The 26,166-nt window shown below is 40.2% G+C and overlaps 1 protein-coding gene across 2 annotated transcripts in view; it reads right to left on the bottom strand.

The window, feature by feature from the left end:
- Positions 1 to 25,897, bottom strand: part of azin1.S (antizyme inhibitor 1 S homeolog) — a 31,554-nt gene extending 5,657 nt beyond the window's left edge. The window contains exons 1-10 of one of the 2 annotated variants that reach the window (XM_041567952.1): positions 25,573 to 25,897; positions 14,075 to 14,211; positions 12,156 to 12,351; positions 9,402 to 9,575; positions 8,226 to 8,398; positions 5,511 to 5,645; positions 2,798 to 2,876; positions 1,314 to 1,385; positions 733 to 898; positions 186 to 298 (exon numbers count right to left, since the gene is read on the bottom strand). In XM_041567952.1, the coding sequence (XP_041423886.1) occupies positions 186 to 298; positions 733 to 898; positions 1,314 to 1,385; positions 2,798 to 2,876; positions 5,511 to 5,645; positions 8,226 to 8,398; positions 9,402 to 9,575; positions 12,156 to 12,290 (1,047 nt within the window). In that variant the 5' untranslated portion in view covers positions 12,291 to 12,351; positions 14,075 to 14,211; positions 25,573 to 25,897. Of the gene's footprint in view, positions 1 to 185; positions 299 to 732; positions 899 to 1,313; positions 1,386 to 2,797; positions 2,877 to 5,510; positions 5,646 to 8,225; positions 8,399 to 9,401; positions 9,576 to 12,155; positions 12,352 to 14,074; positions 14,212 to 17,993; positions 18,142 to 25,572 lie in introns of those variants that run through there. The other variant, XM_041567953.1, reaches the window with a different exon arrangement.
- Between the last annotated feature and the right edge of the window lie 269 nt (positions 25,898 to 26,166).

The following is a 26,166-nucleotide window of genomic DNA, read 5'->3' on the forward strand; positions in this document are numbered from 1 at the left end:
CTACATACAAACTGTCCTATTTTATATGACAGATGTGTTTTTTATATGCCTTTAGACAGAGTAGCAAAACCATTGTATTCTTTGGATTTTACAGAGATTACGATGTGTGTACTTTGTTATGTTTAATCCTTTCAGACATGCCCCCAGGGCACTAGGTCCCAATGCAACAAATCTCTGCAACTTACCTTATGCACTTCAGGGGTGGTATCTAGTTTCTCAAACAATTTTCTTGCAAAAGAACCATAAACGCCTTCATTCAAGCAATAAACAAACGCTAGTTTGTTGCTGATCGGTTTACCTAAAAGGAAGCATTTCAGTTAGAAGATTAAGCACTTGTTTAAACAACGTAACTCGCATCTAGTGATCCTTTGTGACATGTTAAAAGGAATACGTCCTTAGGATGAGCAGGTAACACAAAAACTTGTTTGGAAGGGTTTGTTCTGCCTTTTTTAGGGCCTGACTGCTTGTACATAAATAGGACTGTTCTAGGTTTACAGGATTTCCAATAGTCAAATACATATTCATCACTATCAACCCAGCATCAAGCTTGAGCAACCCTGAGGGTGGGCAGCGCCATAGCCTGGAAACCTCTGATTAAGGTATTTTAACATATTTACTTGTATTTGAATGGGAATTTGGCTTTCAAAATATTCAAAAACCTTGGTAAGTGAAAAATACCAATAGCAAAATGTTCTCAATGTACTATGGATGGAGAGAGTTAAAAGATAATACCTGCAGAAGAAAGATGGTGATCGTGCTCAATGGTTTCCTTTGCAATAACATTAACTGCAAGTGTAAATGCAGAGGAGACATAAAAGCTTCCGGGTTCTGCAATGATTCTTGTCCCAGACCCTTCAGGGAAATACACATCCAGAAGAGGGCCGACTGCCTGATACAGCTTAAAAAAAAACAGAAAAACAAAGCTTTTTATACAATTGCTTCATGGGGGTGGGGCAAGGCAGCCAGAGCAATGGCAGAGAATCTCTTAGGGTAAGGTCAAACCTGAAGATTCGGGGAGATTTAGTCGCCCGGCGACTAATCGCCTCTTCTGTGGGGGCAACTAATCTCGGGGAGATTAGTTGCACCCAAAGAAGAGACGATTAGTCGCCGGATGACTAAATCTCCCCCAATCTCCAGGTGTGCCCTTACCCTTAAAGGTTTGATCACAATTTTTTTCACATCATTTATATGTACACATCTCACCCAAAAGGACCCAAGCATTCATAGATTCAGAACATACAACTGAAAATAAATTCTCAAGCTACAAAAAAACGTAAGGACATTTGTTGCAGCTGAATTGAACTATAACTTACTTCTTCCAACTGTGCTTCATTTTCTGGAATTCCTCCAATGTCCAAAATGTTCATCTTAAAGCCAAGCTCTTCCTAGAATAACAGATAGAATGTTACTTACAATAGAACCCCTATTATACATCCCCTGATTTTACGTTTTCCCTCATAGTTTTGTGGTTCCACCTATATATTATGCATAATACATTTCCCTGATTTTACACTTTTTTTCTGGTCCCCTGCAAAATGTAAAATGGGGGTTCTACTGTATTTACAAACATGTAAAGTAACTTGAGGCTATATGAGTTACTAAGCCCCCCCCTAGGCCAGTCTCCATGCAAACTCCCAGCACAGATCCCTACAGCAGCTCGACTCTGATGTCTCGATAGTGATCAGGATTGGGGACAGCCCAATAGGCAGAGGCATTGTTAATATTTGCCCTCAGCCTGGACAGTGCCTGATGCAAAGACAACTACGGAGACAGACAAGCTGTGTGCAGATTTATAACAAGGGTCTGCAGGGACGTTTGCACATTTAGTTTAAGGGGATAGGGATGCATTTCCACATTTACTAGGGTTCCATAACCCTATACGGTATGGGACCTATTATCCAGAATGCTCGGGACCGGGGTTTTCCAGATAACGGATCTTTCCGTAATTTGGATCTTCAAACCTTAAAGGTGGCCATACACGGGCCGATAAAAGCTGCCGACAGACCGTGTCGGCAGCTTATTGGCCCGTGTATGGGGCCCCCCAACGGGCTTCACCGATCGAGATCTGGCCGAAAGTCGGCCAGATCTCGATCGGATGGGACAGAAAATCCCGTCGGATCACGGCAGCATCTATTCGTTGATGCGGTCCCACGATCCGTTAAGGCATCGTTAGGATCTGATCGTTGGGCCCTAGGGCCAGATCTCGATCGGTGAAGCCCGTCGTGGGGCCCCATACACGGGCCAATAAGCTGCCGACACGGTCTGTCGGCAGCTTTTATCGGCCCGTGTATGGCCACCTTAAGGTGTGCATAACGGAGGGAGATCCGCTCGTTTGGCGACATTGCCAAACGAGCGGATCTCTCAGTTTATGGGGACCTTAAGTCTACTAGAAAATCATGTAAACATTAAATAAACCCAATAGGCTGGTATTGCTTCCAATAAGGATTAATTATATCTTAGTTGGGATCAAGTACAAGTTACTGTTTTATTATTACAGAGAAAAGGGAAATAATTTTTAAAAATGTGCATTATTTCATTATAACAAAGTCTATGGGAGACGGCTACTCTGGAATTCGGAGCTTACTGGATATCGGGTTTCCGGATAACGGATCCAATACCTGTACAGCGTTTTATCTATAACTGAACAAAGTTACAAGAGTAGCTAGAGTCTCGGCTATAGACAATATTAATAGGACAGCTATTTTAAAAGAAAGGATGGAAAAGCAGCGTTACGGCCAAAAACAACTGCCAAATCCATTGGTAGGGATATAAAAACCAGATGAAGCGGGTTACTTACTGCCATGTCGAATACACAGCGGGCATCAGATAATGCATGATTATATGTTTGTGGATTAGAAGAGTTTGAAACATGAAATCTGAAAAAGATGAGAAAATGGATTACTGTGGCTATGAAGTAAAAGTGACAACTCTTCTTACTGTCAATAGTTTTTTGCATAGATTGTTATTTCCAACACATGGCAGTGATCATTGGCAGAATCTGCCTGATTATTAGGGTCAACAGCCATTCACTAGTAATCAGTTTGCAGAAGCTGCTACAGACTATGCCCCTACTCTCCCAGGCTTTGGCTTCAGTGAGAAAATAAGCAAACCGTGAGCTCATTTAGTTCAGACAAGAGACCTGTTTTATCACATGAGTAACAAGGAAATACCAACGGACTGACATTTCAGTAACTGAAAGCACAACTAGAAGTAATCAGCTAAAGGTACAGCCACATGTCACTAGTGATGCTTATGGTTAGGGAAAGAAATGTTGTCTTAATCTACAAACAAGCATAATGCAGAAAGCACCGTGTCTCCAGTTTATAACCACCAACCTCCTCACATTTCCAGAGTTGAGCAATAAAGGCCAATAATGCTCATGGTTAATGATTTCTGTGGTCTCCATGCCTTGGCTCAGAGACCAATATTAAAGGAACAGTTCAGTGTAAAAATAAAAACTGGGTAAATAGGCTGTGCAAAATACAAAATGTTTCTAATATAATTAGTTAGCCACAAATGTAATGTATAAAGGCTGGAGTGACTGGATGTGTAACATAATAGCCAGAACATTACTTCCTGCTTTTCAGCTCTCTTGGCTTCCACCGATTGGCTACCAGGCAGTAACCCGAGACCTGGGGGGGGGGGGGGCATGGGTCATAACTGTTGCTTTTGAATCTGAGCAGTCAATTGCAAACTCACTGAACAGTTATGTCCCATGTGGCCCCCTTCAAGTCGCTGACTAACTGAAAAGCAGGAAGTAGAGTTCTGGCTATTATGTTACACATCCAGTCACTCCAGCCTTTATACATTACATTTGTGGCTAACTATATTAGATACATTTTTTTATTTTGCACAGCCTATTTAACCAGTTTTTATTTTTACACTGAATAGTTCCTTTAACACAGTGGTGCAAAATGGCATATCACTTTCAAACACAAAGCAAATTGTCCTTATTTTAGCTTTAAAGTTCATAGCTTTGGGTATGGTTTGAAATGAGCACTAACACATTTCATAAACAATTTACTCAATTCAACCAACTGGCAGTATTAATTGCTACTGCCATTTATTTACATAGATGTCATTGGGGTGCACTACTGCACAGGGCAAGTGAAAATTTGGCCTGGAGGGGTGCCCAACCTGCAATTTTATTTACAAAGTTGGACCTTCTTTGCTGATCGGGAATGAGGAAGACAAGGTAGAATGACCAGTGGTGGGGGCTAAGGACATTCGTTTGTGTCCAATAGCAATCTGTGTCCAATAGCTTTTCAGCCCAATCGGATGCCACATGCCTACACTATCAGAAATCAGCTGCTAAAGGGTGTAAGCAACTTTTCAATTAGACTTCATTGTTTCTTTTTTATAGTTTTTGAATAATCTGTCTTCTTTTTCCGGACTCTTTCCAGCCTTCAATTGGGCTTACTGACCCCCATCTAAAAATAAATGCTCTGTAAGGCTACAAAGTTAGTAACATTTTTTTTTACTCATCTTTCTATTCAGGCCTCTACTGTTCATATCCCAGTTACTTACCCAAATCAATGCATGGTTGCTAGGATAATGTGGACGCTAGCAACCAGATGGTTTTAAAAGGGAACGTTATTCAGGGCTTCTGAATAAATAGCTTAAAGTGATACGGACACTAAAAAAACTCCTTAAAATATTCATGTACATTAAAAGTTACCTATAGGTCATGTTGATAATTTTTTGCTTTTAGGCCTACTTTTGTAAGTAATTGTAGTTGAAGTTCCTGAACCCGACTGTCCCTTATCAGCTTGTCAGTTAGAGTTTCTAATGCTAACAGACTCCTGCTGCACAAATATGGCAGCCCCCTCATACAGGAACATGGGGAATGGATAGGTAATGTGAAGCATCAGGCGAATACTTTATAAATTATTTAGAATATTAATTTATAAATTAATTATAAATCGCATGCAAAGACAATGTTATGATAGATGTAAAAACGTTTTAAATTCTGGCGTCAAGATCTCTCAAAAGCAGGGGTCCCCAACCTTTTTTACCCGTGAGCCACATTCAAATGTAAATAGATTTGGGGAGCAACACAAGCATGAAAAAGTCCCTTGGCGTAACAAATAAGGGCTGTGATTGGCTATTTGGTAGCCCCTATGTGGACTGGTAGCCTACAAGAGGCTCTACTTGGCACTATACTTTGTTATTATGCAATTAAAACTTGCTTCCAAGCCTGGAATTCAAAAATAAGCCCCTGCTTTGAGGACCCTGAGAGCAACATCCAAGAGGTTGGAGAGCAACATGTTGCTCACGAGCTACTGGTTGGGGATCACTGCTCAAAAGCAACAATTAAAAAATGAAAACCAATTGCAAATTACTTCAGAATATCAGGTTCTACATCATACTAAAAGTTAATTTAAAGGTTAACAACCCGTTTAATATACTGCAATCTGTCATAGGCAAAATAAATCACAAATAGAATTTCAATACATGTCAGAGAGTCACAAAATCCTTGACAAAAACTTTTAGGTAGAAAAGGCACTTACTTCACACCTACCACCTCAACACTGAGCTCCTTAGCACAGTCCAAGAGATGCCTGCAGTTCTTCAGTGTGGTGCCAAACGTCATGCTCATCTCTTCCTCACCACTCATGCCTTCTGTGGCAACATGAAGCAAGAGCCTAAGAGAAGGGGAAGATGATTGGGGCACAGTTGGTTTACATCAGCACATGACGTTTTTGCAGAAGTATGTTGATTAGGGTGCCAGAGCTTGAATGCCATCCTTGGAAGAGTCAAGAACTTAGTGAGAAACTCCTGTATAGAGAGAAAACTAGCAATTAGGGCCCAGACTGGGGAGCTGAGAGTGGGACAAATGGAATTACAGCAAACCGTGTACATATGATTTAGTAGTAAATTGGTTGGTGCTGTAATAAAAGATTATTCATAACCTTAAAGGAAAACTATACCCCCAAAATGAATACTTTAAAGGGGAACTATCGCGAAAATGAACGTTTAACAGAAGCTTCATCAGACTTAAAAATCTGCATCATTTCTGAAATCAAGTTCATCTTCACTATTCCTCTCTCAGCATCTGTTTCTCTTCGTTCTGTCTTCATGCAGCAGTTGGCTGTCAGATATTCATTGACCGTTAGATCCAATATATCTTATAGGGGGACACCTATTGCCTAGAAGATGCATTAGAGCTCACTATTAAAATCCCCAGACATCACGTCTCTCTACATGCAGGATTTGGGCAAAAGGCAGTTATTTTGTTTGTACTGAAATCAGTTATTTGAGTGAGCTCTAATTCATCTGCTAGGAAAGGAAGCCCCCCTATAAGATATATTGAATCTAACAGTCAATGAATATCTGACACCCAACTGCTGTATGAAGAGAGAATGAAGAGAAACAGATGCTGAGTGAGGGATAGTGAAGCTAAAACGTGATTTCAGAAACGATGCAGAATATTTATTTAATTTTCTTTAGAAAGTTTATTTTAGTATGATGAAGCTTATATTAAATTTTCATATTCTTGATAGTTCCCCTTTAAAGGGCATGTAAAGGCAAAAACATAAAATCCCATTTTTACTTTCTTTAATGAAAAAGAAACCTATCTCCAATATACTTTAATTAAAAAATGTGTACCTTTTTTTTATAAGAAACCTGACTGTATGCAGTGAAATTCTCCCTTCATTTACTGCTGTGGATAGGAATTGTCAGATGGTCCCTAACTGCTGAGCTGGGAAACAATCATACTTATGAACAGCAGGGGGAGCCCCCGCCTTACTTCCCAGCCATGCAGAACTCAAGCAGCTTTGTTTATGACGATCCCTAAGCAGCCCAGACCACACTGAGCATGTGCACAGTCTTAGTCTTGCAAAGATGTATAACAAAGTTACAAGATGGTGACCCCCTGTAGCCAACTTTGAAAGCATAAATGATTTGTTTGATTAGGCTTGTGGTGCAGTAAGTTCATGTTTATATTTAGTATACAAAATACAGCATTTCTAGCCTTATTCTATTTTAGACTTTACATGCCCTTTAAGCAACAGATAGTTTAGATCAAATTAAGTGTCATATTAAGGAATCTTACCAAACTGTTATATATATATATTAAGTAAATATTGCCCTTTTACATCTCTTGCCTTGAGCCCCCATTTTATAATATTCTCTGTGCTGCCTCAGAGATCACCTGACCAGAAATAATACAACTCTAACTAACAGGAAGAAGTGTTGAGCCAATTAACAGACAGAGTTGTGTCTTTTGCTTCATGTGACCTATCATGTTTGTGTGCACCGTGAATCATAGGATCCCAGGGGATTTAATTGCCTTATTTTTTAAAATGGCAATTTTCTATTTATGATTACTCAATGGCACATACTACTAAACAAGTATATTGTTCTGAAAATGGTTTATTTACATGAAGCAGGGTTTTACATATGAGCCGTTTTATGCAATATATTTTTAGAGACCTACATTGTTTGGGGGGTAGTTTTCCTTTAAGTCCCACAGATGTCTTAAAAAAACTCCCAGAGAACACGCAAACAAGCATTTTTGAGATCATACGACTAGAGGAACGGTGTCCCTGTCCAAAATGGAGGCTTACACAGATACACACTGTTCGGATAGGAAAACATCACAATTAAGAAAAAAACAAAACATACAATGTTCTGTATCAAAGAAACACGTTTATAATGAAGAGGGTACAATGAAGACAATGAGCTATTTATTCATTTACAAAATGGATTCCTTTACAGTTGACTGCACACCACAGACGGATACCTTCTAAATATTCTTTTATATGGGTAGATATTCTAAGCTCATCTCAGAGCTAACACTATTGCTTTAAAAATTATATGTGCAAATAAGAGTCTTGCTGTAGTCATATACAGGTATAGGATCAGTTATACGGAACCCCGTTATCCAGAAAGAGCCAAGTAACAGAAAGGCGGTCTCCCATAGACCATTATAATCAAATAATCCAAATTTTTTTTAGAAATGATTTCCTATTTCTCTGTAATAATAAAAACAGTAGCTTGTACTTCATCCAAACTTAGATATAATCAATCGTTAATGAAGGTAAAACACACATATTGGTTTTACTTAATATTAAATTATTTTCTAGGTATGAAGATTCAAATTATGGAAAGATCCCTTATCCAGAAAGCGCCAGGTCCCGAGCATTCTGGATAATATATCCCATGCCTGTATAAAGTATCAGTGGTTACACTTTAAGGTTTGATTAACAACTAGAACTTACTTTGCATTAAGATGATTACGTGCAATTTTCTTTAATTCAGTTTCACTGTCGCATGTCATGAGATTTACTCCAATCTTGGCTGCGTGCTTGATTTGAGAAGCCTGCTTGCATGGGTTAGTATATACAACATTCTCCATTGAGATTCCCAAGTCATACACTAATGACATTTCATTCTGCAATACAAGATATTATGTTCAATTTAAGACTTCCTATGAGGCTCATTTGGTATATTTTTGAGCTAAGGTGGTCCTATACCAAAGAATGGATATAAGAATCAAGAATATGACCTATTATATAATATTTAAACCACAGCAAAACAAGTGCTTAACCAAAAATACTTCCTAAACAACCAAGGTCAACTCCAAGGAGGGACAGTCAGAATATTATACCCTAATTTCACTAACTGGGCTTTTGATGGGCAACCTCACCCAAGGCTCAAAGCACCCCTACTGGGACTAGCCCCAAGATGTGAGAAAATTTGCTTATTACTTCAATGCCTTAAAGGGGTTTCGGGATTCTGCCTCTCTCAGCAGGATTCGGATTGGGCAGAATCCTTCTGCCTGGCCGAACCATAATTTGCATATGCAAATAAGGGGCAAGGAGGGAAATAACGTGACTTTTTGTCACAAAACAAGAAGCAAAATATGTTTCCCCCTTCCCACATGCAAATTAGGATTCGGCAGAATCTTTCGTGAAGGATTCGGAGGTTCAGCCGAATCCAAAATAGTGGATTCGGAGCATCCCTAGAAAAAATTAAGACCAACTAAAAGTTTGCCTTAAAAACAGCCATTCTATAACATACTTAAAGTTAAAATTAAAGGTGAACCACCCCTTTAAAACGGATAATCCAGTATTTTGTCCCCCCTCAAGACCATTTTAAAGTGATAGAAAAACATTTGTAATAGGTATGCACCGAATCCAGGATTCTGCCTTTTTCAGCAGGAATCGGAGAATCCTTGTGCCTGGCTGAACCGAATCCGAATTTGCATATGTAAATTAGGGTTGGGTAGGGAAATCACGTGACTTTTCGTCACAAAAGAAAATTTTTCCCACTTTAGTGGATTTGGTGCATCCCTAATTTGTAATGAACACATGAAGGCCACTGTTATATTTATTGTGCCGTGATAATTTAACATTGGACACAAGAACCAACATTTCCCCATCAAATTTACTCACTTTATTAGCACACGCAAATCCCATGCCAAGAGCTGCTAAAATCTCCAGTACAGCAGGAGAAGAGTTGCATCTCACGGTATAAAAGGGTTTTATGTGCCCCATGATGTTCTTCCACTTGAAGTGTTTCTTCACAATCTTCCCAAGGTCAGCCACAAAGAATGCATTTTTACCCATCTAGTAGAAAGAAGAAAAAAATAGTAATGTAAACATTCAAAAAAAAGGGCCATGTTTGCAGGAGTAATTAATTTGAACCTGGGTAATTAAAGAGGAACTATTGCGAAAACATTTAATTTAAGCTTCAGCATACTGAATTAAGTTTTTTTCTAAATATAATAACTATCCCTCTCTCAGCATCTGTTTCTCTTCATTCTCCTTTTATGAAGCATTTCGGTGTCATCGTTGACGGATCCAATATATCTTATAGGGGGGCTCCTTTTGCCTAGAAGATGTATTAGAACTCACTCTATTAAAATCACCAGACATCATGTCTCTCTACATGGAGAATTTGTGCAAAAGGCAGTTATTTTGTTAGATTTTGTTTGTACTGGAATCAGTTATTTGAGTGAGCTCCAATACATCTAAGGAAGCCCCCCCCCCCATAAAATATATTGGATCTGTCAATTATCTGACACCCAACTTCTTCATGAAGAGAGAATAAAGAGAAACAGATGCTGAGAGAGGAATAGTGAAGATGAACTTGATTATTTCAGAAACAATGCAGAATATTTAATTGATTGTATTAAAAATGTTAAATCTTATTAGAGTATGGTAATAAATGTTCCTTTTCGCAATAGTTCCCCTTTAATAAAGATGTTTCAAGATGTAGCAAACACAACCGAAGCTCATTCCAGTCTAACATCACAAAAATCTTTAAGAAAAAATGTAAAGGCACAACACTGTGGGTATTTGCTACCTATATAAATGGCATAGGGACTGCAGTCTTGTGACTACCAGAATCTTTATCTCCAACTGTGCCTGTGAATTTCCATAAACATTGTTACAGAAAATATTCCATAAAATATTGTTACAGAACACAAGGCTATAATGCTGCATCTTTAAAGGGATACTGTCATGGGAAAAAACATCTTTTTCAAAATGAATCAGTTAATAGTGCTGCTCCAACAAAATTATGCACTGAAATCCATTTCTCAAAAGAGCAAACATTTTTTTTTTATATATTCAATTTTGAAATCTGACATGGGGCTAGACATTGCTAATTTCCCAGCTGCCCCAAGTCATGTGACTTGTGCTCTGATAAACTTCAATCACTCTTTACTGCCGTACTGCAAGTTAGAGTGATATCACCCCCCTCCCCCTTTCCCCCCAGCAGCCAAATAAAAGAACAATGGGAAGGTAACCAGATAACAGCTCCCTAACACAAGATAACAGCTGCCTGGTAGATCTAAGAACAACACTCAATAGTAAAAACCCATGTCCCACTGAGACACATTCAGTTACATTGAGAAGGAAAAACAGCAGCCTGCCAGAAAGCATTTCTCTCCTAAAGTTCAGGCACAAGTCACATAACCAGGGGCAGCTGGGAAATTGACAACATGTCTAGCCCCATGTCAGATTTCAAAATTGAATATATTTTTGCTCTTTTGAGAAATGGATTTCAGTGCAGAATTCTGCTGGAGCAGCACTATTAACTGATTCATTTTGAATTTTTATTTTTTATTTTCCAATGACAGTATCCCTTTAAAGCAGAAAAGTCTCTTCAGATTTGTAATTTTTATTTTAGAACTAGTAATGTAAGCCACTACTTTGAGGGACTGCGCACTGTTGTGCCATCTGACAGTGACAATACTCCCTCACTGCCAGTTTCCTTGGAGCAGAGGGCTGCAGACAGGCCTTTACACTCTACTTATCACTTGATTGAGTAAATAAAACAATTTTTTGCATGTTTACTATTAGTAGTATATCCAGGCTACTCACAACATGGACAAGTTTCAAAATCCAGGATTCCGAGAGGCACCTAACAGTGCAATCTAGCTGAACAAGTCAGCTTTAATATCATTTATGGCCAAAATATCCTTATTCACACGGAGAAAGATGGCGCATTAGTAAACGATTGTACTGCTTATAGTAACACTCCCATTTGTCCCACAGCAGTTTCATTAAAAGGGATTGTTCACCTTCCAAACACTTTCAGTTCTGTTTTTTTCAACTACTTTTCCATCTTTTATTGTTTACGGTTTTTCCAAAAGTTTAAAGTTCCTGTATGTTTCAGTCTGACCGCTCAGTAATCCAGGAGCAGATTCTAAATGGTTACAGTTTGTTAGATTTCTCAGCAGTATCTGTTGAATATTAGCAACTATTGTATCAATTCTTACAGCTGCCTTTAATGAAATGAGGGATTCTGCTCAGCAGGGACAAAGTATCAACAATATGTATCACTTTAGAACCGTTAGAAAGACATAAGGTGAAAAAAATTCAACTTCAATATTAGAAAAATGGTTATACAAATAAAAAAAATACAAAGTACTTGAACAAAGGTCTTATGTCTAGTGAACTATTACTATTTGTAATTAACTGAACTGGGAAAAGATGTTGGAAGGTGAACCCCCTTTAAATTTTTGCAAGAATGTCCCCCACCCCCATTTTATTCCACTGTGGGGGAAAAAATAAGGCACTTAAATATTAGGGGACCTATCACAGCATTGGAAAATCTGTCTAATTTGAAGGAAACATTTTCCCATGCAATGCCCAAAGACAAACACATGTGTCAGAAATGTAAGTGTAAGAACTACTTACCAGGGTGTGATCATAAATATAATGATCAACGACATCTCTAGGAGTTGCTGTGTCCTCCAGCAGGCCAATGGAGTAATTTGTATCGTCAATAAAACCTTTCATCTCAGCCGTATTTTCCGCAAAGCCAACAATCATAAACCAATAAATGCCAAATAAGGGGTCAATATATTTTTGGATCCTTAAAATATGCAACAAACTGGAAAAAAAAAAAAAAATTAAATAACTTACTTTACACTTACGAAAAAAAGGCAAAGTAGTATTATTCAAACATGAATGTGAAAAGTGCTGCAGAGCAAAATATTCTAGGGATGCAGCGAATCAGCAGGATTTGGCTGAACCCTTAATTATTTGCATATGCTAATCAGGGTCTGGAAGAGAAAGACAACTAACAAAATGTGTAAAAAAAATGGTTCATGAGTGAGCCAAATCTTAAATGAAGGATTCGGACGAATCCAAATTAGTGGATTCGGTGCATGCCTAAAATATACAGTTTACCAAGTAATGTTAACATTGTACTTGTTTACAAATAGGGATGCACGGAATTCACTATTTTGGGATTCAGACAAATCCTGAATCTTTTGTGAAAGATTTGGCCAAATACCAAACCCTAATTTACATGATCTAATTAGGGCCTGTCTTAAAATGTTACTTATTTGTGTGGGGAAAAGTCACATGTTATCCAGACCCTACGTAGTTGTGAATTATCCAGACCCTACGTAGTTGTGAATTATCCAGACCCTACGTAGTTGTGAATTATCCAGACCCTACGTAGTTGTGAATTATCCAGACCCTACGTAGTTGTGAATTATCCAGACCCTACGTAGTTGTGAATTATGGGAAAGTCATCTCACAGATTCCATTTTAAGCACATAATTCCAATTTTTAAAAACTTTCCCTTTTCTCTGTAATAAAAGTACTTTATAATGTTCTTATTGGAGGGAAAACCAACATATTGCATTTAATTGCTCTTAAAATGATATTTTTAGTAGACTGAAGGTCTAGAAATTCAAATTAGAGATCTGGGAGAAGTCTTTAGCATGTGCTATACATTGCATGTAGTCAGCACCTTCGTAGACAAACCGACTATGTGAGACGTACACCTACGCTACACTTATTTTACAGGTGATAAAAGCTCCACAACTCTTTACAGCAGTCAATCACATCTTTAAGATTAAAATGCCTATACTGGTTATGTCTGAAAAGAACAAAACTTTGGCCTTTTATAAGATGGGAAATTGCAGTGTGTGATCTGTGCCAAGACATAATAAATGCATTTTACTTAAAGGAGAACTACGGCTTCAAAACCAAAATTTGATAAAGAGGCCCACATATACCCATCAGTTACTTCAAAAAGTATGAATAAAGGCCATTTTTCTATGCTGATATCCAGCTGTTAACAGTTATTCTCTTTTGCATCATTTGAAATCCAGGCAGGGAAGAGGGACTAAACACTGATGTTACAAATTTTAACAACTTCACAGCTTACAGACAGCATGCAGGAACTACATAACCCACAATGCATTGCACTGTGATGTTCCTTATTGAAATCACGTGTGCAGGGAACTGTGGGGTTTGGAGGATGCAGGCTAAGGACAGATGACTTGATACAAAGTAACAGTAGTCAACCAGCTCAGAAAAGTCAGACAGATCAGCAGGGGGCATTAAGGAGCTGTTCCAAACAATTAAAAAACATGAAGTCTGCATGATGTATATTGCAAAGGTGCTTGAAATGATGTTTACTTTTTAAAAAGCACAAGTTATGTTTGTATGGAGTTCCCCATTAAAGATATGGTGGAGTGCTGTTCCAAGTTGTGAAAGCCGCTGTACAACAGAACATATACACCTATCTGCTGTTCATTCAATCATTGGACAAACATGGAAATAGTTTAAACAATAATAATAAGAGTGCTGTTACTTACATGGACAAGTTAGGAGATGGAACCTCCTATCATCAGCTAGGCTGCCAAGGCGGCTCTGCGTTGAAGTCAAACTGCTCCCTATAGAGCACCTTTCCTAGTCCCTCTGGATAGTTATATGCTTTTATAGAAAATCCGCCCTAAAATGTAAATGGAAAAAATTGAGATTGTTGCAATTGCTTATTAAGGAACAAAAGTATTGAGTATAGGAGAATACGGACATTTCCCAAACACAAGTTAAAGGATTGTGGCTACAGCTGTTTATATTGCAGATACAACACACATCAGTAAATAACCAAGTATGAGAATCTGAAGGATTTCAATGAAATTCTATCGAGCACAAGTGGTGAGCTGTTCACCGCACATAACAGTTCATTAATGAGGCACAGTTGTATGAACAGAAAATGTTAGAATCCTCCTGCCTTTTAGTTAACGATCCTTTATATACTTGCAGATATAAGTCGAGCTGGTTGCCATATAGAACCAAGTAAATCTGGGTTCACCGTTTAAGAGTGACAGTTGCAATGTTTATTTTAAACAGGTATGATATTATCCAGAATGCTTAGGGGTGGGGTTTTCCAGATAGGGGACATCACCTTTTCTTCTGGGCGACAATCTCCCCGAACTGCCTCCGTGTGTCTTCCCATCAACTATAATGAAAAGTCATCTGCGCTAAAGCACAAGCGGCGCTTCGTAATCCGAAGTCGTCCGAAGTTTCCTCGTGAAGCAACTTCAGAAAACGAAGCGCCGCGTGTGCTTTAGCGCAGGTGACTTTTCATTATAGTGGATGGGAAGACACGCGGAGGCAGTTCAGGGAGATGGTCACCCAGAAGAAGAGGTGATTAGTTGCTATGCGACAAAATCTCCTCGTGTGAACGAACCCTTACACAACATAAAGGTCTTCATATACGCAAAGATTTTTTATTGCCGAACGACCGATAGCATTCCGACCAATCCTGCGGTTAGTGGGATTCAGACTGTTGTACATCTTACGATTTTTCGGCCAACATTGGTCAGAAAATTGATCGGCCAGGTTAAAAAATCTTTGTCGGTCCCAGTACAATCTATCTATGTTTGCAGGGCCAAGCAGGCAGCTCCCCTTTGTTTTCCTGGCAAATTGGTCTTTTTAGTTGATGGTCAATTCGTAGGATCGTTCGAGATAATCGTGGCCTCACGATGACGATCGGATCTTTTAAAATGGCCAGCTTAAGGGTCTGGCCACACGGGCAGATTAAGTGCCAGGCAACAAATCTCTTCTTCGCGGCGACTAATCTCCCGATCTGCCTTCCCCCGGCTAAAATGTAAATCGCCTGGGGGCAGGCACATGGATCGCTTAGTTTTCCAAGGCGCCCCGAAGTTTCCTTGTAAGGCAATTACGGGTGGCTTCAGAAAACTAATCGCTTGCCTGCCCCCAGGCGATTTACATTTTAGCCGTTGGAAGGCAGATCGGGAGATTAGTCGCCGCGAAAAAGAGGATATTTGTTGCCTGGCGACTAATCTACACGAATCTGCCAGACCCTTTAGCCTTTACATCAGACCCTGTATGTCAGTGCCAGGCATAATGACAGTCAGTAACAGGAGACACAAACTTCTCAAACACAAAAAACATCTCCACATGTGCCGTGTCATCCATGGCTCACTACACAACCACAGTATGAAAAAGTCATACAAAACTGGACTTTTGATGCCAAGGTTGTTTTTTCTGCAAGTGAAAAGATCATTTGCAGATATAAAAACTTCAAAGCTCTGAAGAGCCACTCGCTAGAATTTGGAGTAGATCAATCCACCATCACAAACCAAAATATCGCAGATGCCCAGGCTGCCATTGCCCTTCCATTTAAACATATTGGTTACAAAATAAAAAAAATTCGAAGGTATTTACTTTTTAAATAAAATACAGTAATTTAGTAATGATAGTCCAAATGCCTTCCATATACTATAAAGTCAAATTTGCCCATTACGATTTTTAAATTAAATACACACCATTCTTAATCTGTCTTCCCCAGAGCAATAGAGTTTGCTGCTTACACTATATTAGGCAAAGGAATGGATTGCTACTAGTAAGCCAATCAGGTGAATCAAATGCAAATTAAAGTGGTTGTTCACCTTTGAGTTAACATTTAGTATAATGTAGAGCAGTGGACCCCAACCAGTAGCTCGCGAGCAACATGTTGTTCACCAATCCTTTGGATAAGCAGGAGCTTATTTTTTATTCCTGGCTTGAAGGCAAGTTTTGGTTGCATAAAAGCCAGGTGTACTGCCAAACAGAGTCTCCTGTAGGATGCCAGTCCATATAGCTGTTACCAAACAGCCAACCACAGCTCCATTGACTTTCTCATGCTTATGGTTGCTACTTTTTTACATTTAAATGTGGCTCACGAGTAAAAAAATGTTGCGGACCCCTGATGTAGAGAGTGATATTCTGAGACAATTTGCAATTGGGTTTTATTTTCTATTTTTTCGTCTTTTTTGAGTTATTTAGCTGTTTATTCACCAGCTCTCCAGTTTGCAATTTCAGTAATCTGGTTGATAGGGTGCAAATTACCTTAGCAACCATGCATTCATTTGAAGAAAAAAAAAAGACTGAAAAGGGCCTGAAGTAGTAATAAGTAGAAACAACCACAATTGTTTAGCCGTACAGAGCATTTGTTTTAAGAGGGAGTTTGTGACCCCCAGTTGAAGTTGCTAAGAATTAGCCATTCTATAACATACTAAACGTTAACTTTAAGGTTAACCACCCGTTTAAGGGACAAAGGTGCAGAAGTCCATCGGTCCTACGGCTTCTACCAAGAGTCAGGGAATCACCCCCCACCGGAGAAGGAGGAAAAAAGACTAGCCACTGATAGAACACTTCCCTTCACAGGCAACTCCAAAGCAAAAAGTATTTAAATAGCAAATAATGATATTAGTTTGTGGTATTATATACAGATTTTAAACATATAGAGGCAAGCTAATATTAGAGAGAGTCAATCAAGGTGCAACAGAGTTAAAAACAGCATTGCACACACTGGTCATTTGAAGTGAAAAAAAAAAAACCCTAATTTTTGAACTAAAATAAATGTTCACAAATGTTTTTTCTTATCAAAACCTCTCTGCAGGCCTGTTCATCTGAACAGTATTATATATTCTTTATACCAATAAAGGGCATTCTAAGCAAGATACCCAGCTATTCCTCACCAACACGACCCTAGACTTACATAGAATTAAGTACAGGTATAGGATCCCTTATCCGGAAACCTGATATCCAGAAAGTTCTGAATTACGGAATGGCTGTCTCCCATAAGACTCCATTTTATCCAAATAATCCAAATTTTTTAAAATGATTTCCTTTTTCTCTGTAATAATAAAACAGTAGCTTGTACTTGATCCCAACTAAGATATAATGAATGCTTATTGGAGGCAGAACCAGCCTATTGGGTTTAATTAATTTTTAAATTAATTTCTAGTAGATTTAAGGCATGAAGACCCAAATTACGGAAAGATCCGTTATCCGGAAAACCCCAGGTCCCGAGCATTCTGGATAACGGGTCCCATAAATGTACACAGGTGAGCAACAGAGCTCACAACCAGCACATCAATTATGAACGGTTATTAAACGGCTTGCACACAACTGACTTATCACCACCTCTACTAAATATCCTTATTATTACTATTAAGATTTATATAGCGCCAACATATTTCGCAATGCTGTCCGACAGACCCACATCATCCTTAATGGCACAAGAGACAGATTGCTAGCTGGACCCGCCAAAAAGTTTCCATTCTACCAAAAATGACTAGGGTTACACTAATTCATCTAAATTAAATCTACAGGAAAAAAGCTGAACCACCCCTATAGGATTAGGACCCCATAAAGTAACAGGTGGTGCTAAATCTTCAGGAACCTCGTGATCATAATTCATATAATTGGTAGATTTGTTACCTGGGACATTGATGATGTACGCTCATGGTGGCCCAGTCACAGAGAGAGCGCCAGTTAGTGGCCGGCTCAGTCCATAATGTGCGGAGGAGAAGAGAGATCATTCTAAATCCCTAATCTGAAAGTGGGACTGAGGGAAGCCCAACAGGAGCAGTGCGCATTGTTCATTCAATGACAGAAGAAAAAAACTAGATTAGGCTGGTCCAGACCGGAAAGTAACCTTCACCCCTCCCCTGGCACCACTCCCACTGTTACCAGCAACACCACAAGCTGCAACAAGAATAGGAGCAGTAAGAGAGGGAGCAGGCGCCAGGACAGGGCATGTCTCGGGTGGCTCATCCTGTGTGACTTGAAGGACAAATAACCCATTGTCCCTTACAAAGTATTACAGACCACCAGGTCCAGTCTATTTTAAGTCCCTAAGGTACCTCTCAGAAACTCTGCCAACACTACTTTTAAAGGAACAGTTCAGTGTAAAAATAAAAACTGGGTAAATAGATAGGCTGTGTAAAATAAATGTTTCCAATATAGTTAGTTAGCCAAAAATGTAATGTATAAAGGCTGGAGTCTAACAAAACAGAACACTGCTTGATGCTTTTCAGCTCTCTAACTCGAGTTAGTCAGCATCGTGAAGGGGGGCCCACATGGGACATAACTGTTCAGTGAGTTTGCAATTGATCCTCAGCATTCAGTTCAGATTCAAAAGCAACAGTTACGTCTCATGTGCCCCCCCTCAAGTCTCTGATTGGTTACTGCCTGGTAACCAATCAGTGGAAACCAAGAGAGCTGAATAGCAGGAAGTCGTTTTCTGGCTATTATGTTACACATTCAGTCACTCCAGCCTTTATACATTACATTTGTGTCCAACGATTAGAAACATTTTTATTTTGCACAGCCTATTTACCCAGTTTTTATTTCTATACTGAACAGTTCCTTTAAAAGGGGTTGTTCACCTTTGAGATAACTTAGTATGATGCAGGGAGTGATGACAATTTGCTTTCATTCCTTATTTGTGGTATATGAGTTATAGCTCATTATTCAGCAGCTCTCTATTTTGTAATTTCAGCAATCTGAATTGTTACTTTTTATTACTGATCCCTCTCCTATTCCAGTCTCATTTAAATCAATGTTTGTTTGCTAGGGTAACTTCAGCCCTAGCAACCAAGCAAAGATTTGAATAAGAGACTAGATTATGAATAGGAGAGGGCATGGACAGAAGGATCAGTAATAAAAAGTAACAATACATTTGCAGCCTTATAGAGCATTCTTTTTTTGTTTTTGAAAGCTGCAAAGAGTCAGAACAAAAAGGCAAATAAGTATAAAAATGAATAATGAAAACCAATTGAAAAGTGGTTTAGAATTAGCCGCTATATAACAATTAAAATTTACGTTAAAGGTGAACCACCCTTTAAGTGAAATAAGTTATGCTAATCAGAAATATATAGACATAACTAAAAGTAAGCCTAAACCAATAATCAGATCACAATAGAGGACTACTAAAGGGATTCTTTCAAACTTTGCCAAGAAACAATGCCAATTTTGCATAGAAAAAGGATCTAATGGTGATGTGCATGGTCTGGTCTACCTCTAGTCTGTAGCTAGGCATGTTTGCTTGGCTGGGGCACAAAACGAGCAAATCTTTACCTGTTCTAGCCATCAACAGGCTGGAACAAATCAGCATTAGCCACTTGTCTGGTCCCGAGGCCATTAAACATAATGAGGTCCTAGGGAAAACTATCTGAATAAGACTGCATAATCATGATGATGAAGTGCTCACCTAACAAGATTTCCCAACCTGCCCGATAGAAATCTGCTTAGGTCCAGTATGATATTGGCCAGGCAGGCCCTCAGGACAACAATCTGCCCACAATTGGGTACATCTGCCTAAAATCTGTGATTAAAACTGTCCATATTCAAATTGTAGCTACCCCCACGTTTTTACTCTTTTTAAACACTATGGCAATTTGAGACTGTAGAAAATCTAGAACTCCTGTTTGATAGTCTAGGTGACTGGCCCTGAATTCAACTGCAGACGTGTTTAATTCAGGGCAGGCAACCTAGAGGATGAGAGTGAAATAAGGGTATGTCTTAAAGGAGAACTAAACCCTAAAAATGAATAGGGCTAAAAATGGCATATTTTATATGATGCACTTATTGCACCAGCCTAAATTTTAAGCTTGTCAATAGCAGCAATGATCCAGGACTTCAAACTTGTCACAGGGGGTCACCATCTTGGAAAGTGTCTGTGACACTCACATGCTCAGTGGGCTCTGAGCAGATGTTGAGAAGCTAAGCTTAGGGGTCGTCACTAATTATCCAGCAGAAAATGAGCTTCCCTGGCTGTAATATAAGCTGATGCTACAGGGCTGATTATTAAATTCTGATGCTAATTACACTGGTTTCTGTGCTGTCATGTAGTAATTATCTGTATTAATTACTAATCAGCCTTATATTGTGACATTTCTATTCTATGTGTACTGTATATTGTGAGTGGGTCCCTAAGCTCAGTAAGAGACAGCAGCACAGAGCATGTGCAGTGAATCAGCAGAAAAGAAAGTGGGGAGCTACTGGGGCATCTTTGGAGACATAGATCTTTACTGCTAAAGGCCTGTGGTTGCCTTGGGCTGGTACAGCTCAAAACAAAATGTACAACATTTCTAGCTACTTCAGTTTAACTTTCCTTGTCCTTTAACTATCAAGAGAGCGAAAACACAATGCTAATTACCCCGATGAGGGCAAATATGCCAATAACATTGTTGGCCATAAAAAAAAAAACAAAAAAAAAACAGGGTCCCATTTGAAGTTGCAGATGTTCCATCCATTACACAACGCTACCGAGAACCCCGTTGCTATGCTCACACCTACACACCGCGGTCCAAATTTGGCTAAAAAATCCAGCAAGAGCAGCAGGGTGCTTGTAATTATATATATATATATATATATATGCCCACTAACAGGAGCACCTATTTAAACAAACACTTATATCAGTTTAACTGCATAAAAATAAAGCTTCTAGAAAATCGTTTGACATGACAGAACTCCTGTTACACTTGTGAAAGCTCTAATACAATTAATCAAGGTTGAATTTCCTCCATGAATTATGTAGGGGGGGGGACTGGCTGTCACTATGAAGGAATGTGATCACTGCAGAACCGGAATGTTCCAGTAATGGATATAAAGTCTCAATAGCAGTGTCAGACCACAAATTGGACTCTGTAAAACCACAAACTGTGTCCCAGGCTTACAAAACATCAGTGGGTAATTAAACAGAGAGCCAATTGCCTTGAATGTAATTTCAACAAGCCAAAAAAAAAATGAAGCCCAAACATGTCCAACCTGCAACACCTTGAAACTCTTGTTTAACAGAATTGGTGAAACATTTCACTAACAGAAAGGTTCCCCCATAAAAAACAAAAGAGAAATGATGCTGACCAGTCTCTGATAAAACAGATATTATGCAAATGATTTCAGAAGGTTAAGATGCCAATAGAAAAAGTTAAGTCCAACCAACACGATCATATTCATGATAATGATCAAAATAACACCAATTTCCCTGTGGTCAGTAACTCGCGGCAACCAAATTATTGAAAATTGCATTCATGGTTCTTCCTGCAGATGCCTGAAAAAAGCCAACCACTGGTTGCTATGGGTTACTGCCCACAGGCAAATTTGCCTAGTGTTAAAAATGAGCACCAAGGTGTTTATAACACAATATTCTAGCGCAGGGCTGTCCAACTAACGTCATGCAGCCCATACGTGACACTCAAAAGGATTTTTACGGCCCCTCGTCTGTTTGATGGTTCCAAACATTTCAATGAACGACATTTTAACTGAATATGGCCCTAGAACATAAGAAAAATCATCCCGCTACAAGCAATAGCAAGCAAGTTGGACAGCACTATTCTAGCCCATGCCCAATCCTTCTTAAAGGAACAGTAACATGAATATAAAAAAAGCATTTATTAAGAAATAACTTACCGAAACTCCACTTCCGTTCCTGTTCAGAAAAGGCGATATGGCGACCATCCATTGTGCGGCGCTAGATTTCTCCTCCCTGGCTCTCTCTTATGGTGTACTGACAGCGGCTGCTGCATCAGGGAGCGCAAAATTGTACACATCACCCCGGCTTCTGTGTAAGACACGGGGCAGCTGAAGGATCTTAGCGCTGGCTCAGGTTCTCCGTGCTCTTCTGCGAGTCGCCCTCGACATCACCCAGCTATACAGGCTTGCCAGATCCCTGATGCTCACAAGCTGTAGGGATCACATGTGGAATCCATTTGACTCCTGCCAGGCACAAGAAGCCAGATCTTGCTGCTCTCTCATACTGGACCTATTCCCCCCTCTCTCCAGGCTTCTTGTCACTCACTAATATATACACTGTCCCGGGCAACTTCCAGAAGAGCACAGAGAACCCAAGCCAGCGCTTAGATCCTTCAGCTGCCCCATGTCTTCCAGTGGTCTGTACTCGGGAACTGGTAGTTTCACAGCAGCCGGGGTGATGTGTACAATGTTGCGCTCCCTGATGCAGCAGCCGCTGTCAGTAAACCATGAGAGAGAGCCAGGGAGGAGAAATCCAGCACCGCACAACGGATGGTCGACATATCGCCTTTTCTGAACAGGAACCGAAGTGGAGTTTCGCTGTTATTTCTTAATAAAGGCTTTGCTATTTTAAAGTTTTATTTGTCTAGGTGGTTTTTTTTTATGTATACCGAAATTTTTTTTTGATGTTAATGTTCCTGTAAGGAAAACTATATCCCCAAAATCAATACTTAAGCAACAGATAGTTTATATCAAATTGAATGACATATTAAAGAATCTTACCAAACTGGAATATATATTTAAGTAAATATTGCCCTTTTACATCTCTTGCCTTGAACCACCATTTCGTGACTATCTGTGCTGCCTCAGAGATCACCTGACCAGAAATACTACAGCTCTAACTGTAACAGGAAGAAGTGTTGAAGCAAAAGACAGAATGTCTGTTAATTCGCTCATGTGACTTAAAGGAAAACTATACCCCCCAAACAATGTAGGTCTCTATTAAAAGATACTGAGTAAAACAGCTCATGTGTAAAACCCTGCTTCATGTAAATGAACCATTATCATAATAATATACTTTTCTAGTAGTATGTGCCATTGGGTAATCATAAATAGAAAATTGCCATTTTAAAAAATAAGGGCCGCCCCCTGAGATCGTACGATTCACTGTGCACAAATACAAACCACATGTAAGGTCACATGAGCCAATTAACAGACAGTTCTGCCTTTTGCTTCCTCACTTCTTCATGTTACAGTTAGAGTTGTAGTATTTCTGGTCAGGTGATCTCTGAGGCAGCACAGATAGAGTCACAAAATGGTGGTTCAAGGCAAGAGATGTAAAAGGGCAATATTTATGTAAATATATATTCCAGTTTTGTAAGATTCTTTAATATGTCATTCAATTTGATATAAACTATCTGTTGCTTAAGTATTCATTTTGGGGGTATAGTTTTCCTTTAACATGTATGGTTTGTTTGTGTGCACAGTGAATCGTACAATCCCAGGGGGGGCGCCCGTTATTTTTCTAAAATGGCAAAATTCTATTTATAATTACCCAACGGCACATCCTACTAAAAAAAAGTATATTATGAATACTGTTTATTTACATGAAGCAGGGTTTTACACATGAGCTTTTTTATGCAATATATTTTGAGAGACCTACATTGTTTGAGGGGTATAGTTTTCCTTTAAAACGGGTAAAACTGGCTGTAATCTACTAGCCAGGCTTCCAGGTCCGGCATGCTCAACAATGCAGGCTAGGCTACAAAGAGAGTGCCCTTTGGGACTAGCAGGACATTGTTTGCATTACTACTTGTTCTTTAATTGATAAGCGGGGACTCATAACCCTCTATAGACCAATGGGAGCATACGATCCCAAACAGGGCTAATGACTTGCGCGTATTCTGTGGTCCAGTGAAAAAATTGACTTTTCGGAGCAATGGGTATTGGCGCACGGGAAGTTTAAAAAAAAAAAAAAACTATTATATCTCCTGCGCATACCCAGTGTTTCTGAACCAGTGTGGGTGAGGTTGGGCAGCATGCCGCCCTCTAAAATCCTGCCGCCATAGGCCTTGGTGGCCTTTCAGCAAATCCGGGCCTGCTTGTACCCTTGTCCTAATAATTAAAGGAGAAGGAATAGCATTTTACACTTGAGGTACAAAAAGTTAGGCACCTCCAAGTGACTACTTTTACTTACCTGACACCCAGGGCCGGCGCTCCTATCGGCAAAAAAAAAAACCTGAAGGGCCCGGGGTTCTTCTAGCGACCAACAAGGTGAGATCCTCTTCCTGCTTCTTTGGGTCTTCACAGTTGCGCAGTAGAGCGGAAAGCTAAACTAACGAAATGAAAGTGAAATAGCCGGCTTTTTCGTTAAAGTCTAGCTTTCCGCTCTACCATGCGTCTGCCCTGGGAAAACCGATGAAGCAGGAAGAGGATCTTTCTGTGGTGCTTGCTAGAAAAACCCTGGGCCAATGCAGTTTTCTGCGGATAGGAGCGCCAGCCCTGGGTGTCAGGTAAGTAAAAGTAGTCACTTGGAGGGGTCTGACTTTTGCCACTGCACTTGTAAAATGCTATTCCTTCTCCATTAAAGGAGAATTCAACCATTTTAGAAAAAATCTGCACCCCCCACCTCACGGAGAACCCCCTCCCTGCCCCACAGGGAAAATGCCCCTAACTTTATACTTACCCCTTGGCACAGATTCTGGCATCGGAGTTCCACGCAGCCATCTTCCGGGTCTTCGGTAAGCTGAGCGGGAGATCGGCATGTTGACGCACGTGCAGTTGGAGCAATCTGCCAGCATACGGCAACTGCGCGTGCGCCAAAACTCACGAAAATTGCCGAAGTGCTGGAAGAAGACCCGGAAGATGGCTGCTTGAACTCCGATGCCTGAATCTGCACCGAAGGGTAAGTATAAAGTATGGGGTATTTCCCCGGGGGGCAGAGGGGGGTCTCTGTGGGGTGTACCGTTTTTTTTTCTTAAAGGTTGAATTCTCCTTTAAAAAAAAAATCCAGTCTGACACACAGGGAGAAGGGCCGCCAGGCAGACTGTGCAAAAATGCTCGAGTGAGCAGCTGAGCTGGGAAGCCTGTGTACATCAAACGTGGCCTTTTCCATTCACCTTTACAAACACCTTATGAATTCTGACAGCTGTATCCCTCTGGAAAGCATCTGCAGCCAAAACAACTAGTAGTAGGTATGGAAATCCAGCTAAAGGGCCACTGCCAATTCACGGCCTATAAACCTCACTGCAATAAACCGAGAAAAAAAAGCGAATCGCGGATTGGTTGCTAGGCGTTACCACGTAAAAACAAATCTGCCCCAGCGCAGAGCCTCCATTCAAAAGTTTAAATCTCCCGCGCTGTCATGGCGGACCAGCACGCGTCACGTGACTTCCGGGGCTGTAGGAAATGCCAGAGACCGACAGAACTAGAATCCCCTCACTGGGGCGCTGCAGGGAGGAAGTTGCTATGTTGAAGTGCGCCTGTGTAAAGACAGAGTCGCCATGTTTTCTATCTAACACGAGATCTGATCCCGGGTACTTACGTGAGGCAACGGCCCAAAGGACTTGGGGAATCGTCTTCTCTTTTTTGGCGGAATTTTTAAAGAGTGGTGTGGGGACCCAAGGTAGAAATGAGGGAGGCTTCTCTGGCCATAAGCGCTGGAGAGGCTCGGGCGGTAACCTGCGCGATCTCTCCTTTTGTCGTATTAAAACCGGTTATCTTTCCGGTGAATGGAAACCGCCGGTGGAAAGCGCGCCGTATGCCTTCGTGTGAGCAGGAGAGGAAACAAGACAGGATCAAGCCAGCCAGGGCCGGTTGAGAGCTGCTTCCTTATATAGAGTCAGAGACGGAGGCGGGGCGTAGAGCGAGTGACGCGGCAAAATGGGCGGTGTCGCCAGGAAAAATGCCATTTCTTTAGGGGCGAGGCTATGTGGTCACGTGAGGGGGCGTTAACGTCTTGGAACGCGTTGGTGGTAGAGTCCAATGTGTGGGGTAGTAGGGGAGAGACGTGTGCGTGACGGTCGTGCTCAGCTCAAAAGTGATAAGGGACCCTGCTGTAGCGTGCGCCATGTTTAGATTTGGCAGCTAGGCCTGTTCTTGTATTCTTGACGCAAATCTACAAATGGAGTGAAGTTAT

Source organism: Xenopus laevis, chromosome 6S (genome assembly GCF_017654675.1).
Source record: "Xenopus laevis strain J_2021 chromosome 6S, Xenopus_laevis_v10.1, whole genome shotgun sequence".
NCBI lineage: Eukaryota > Metazoa > Chordata > Amphibia > Anura > Pipidae > Xenopus > Xenopus laevis.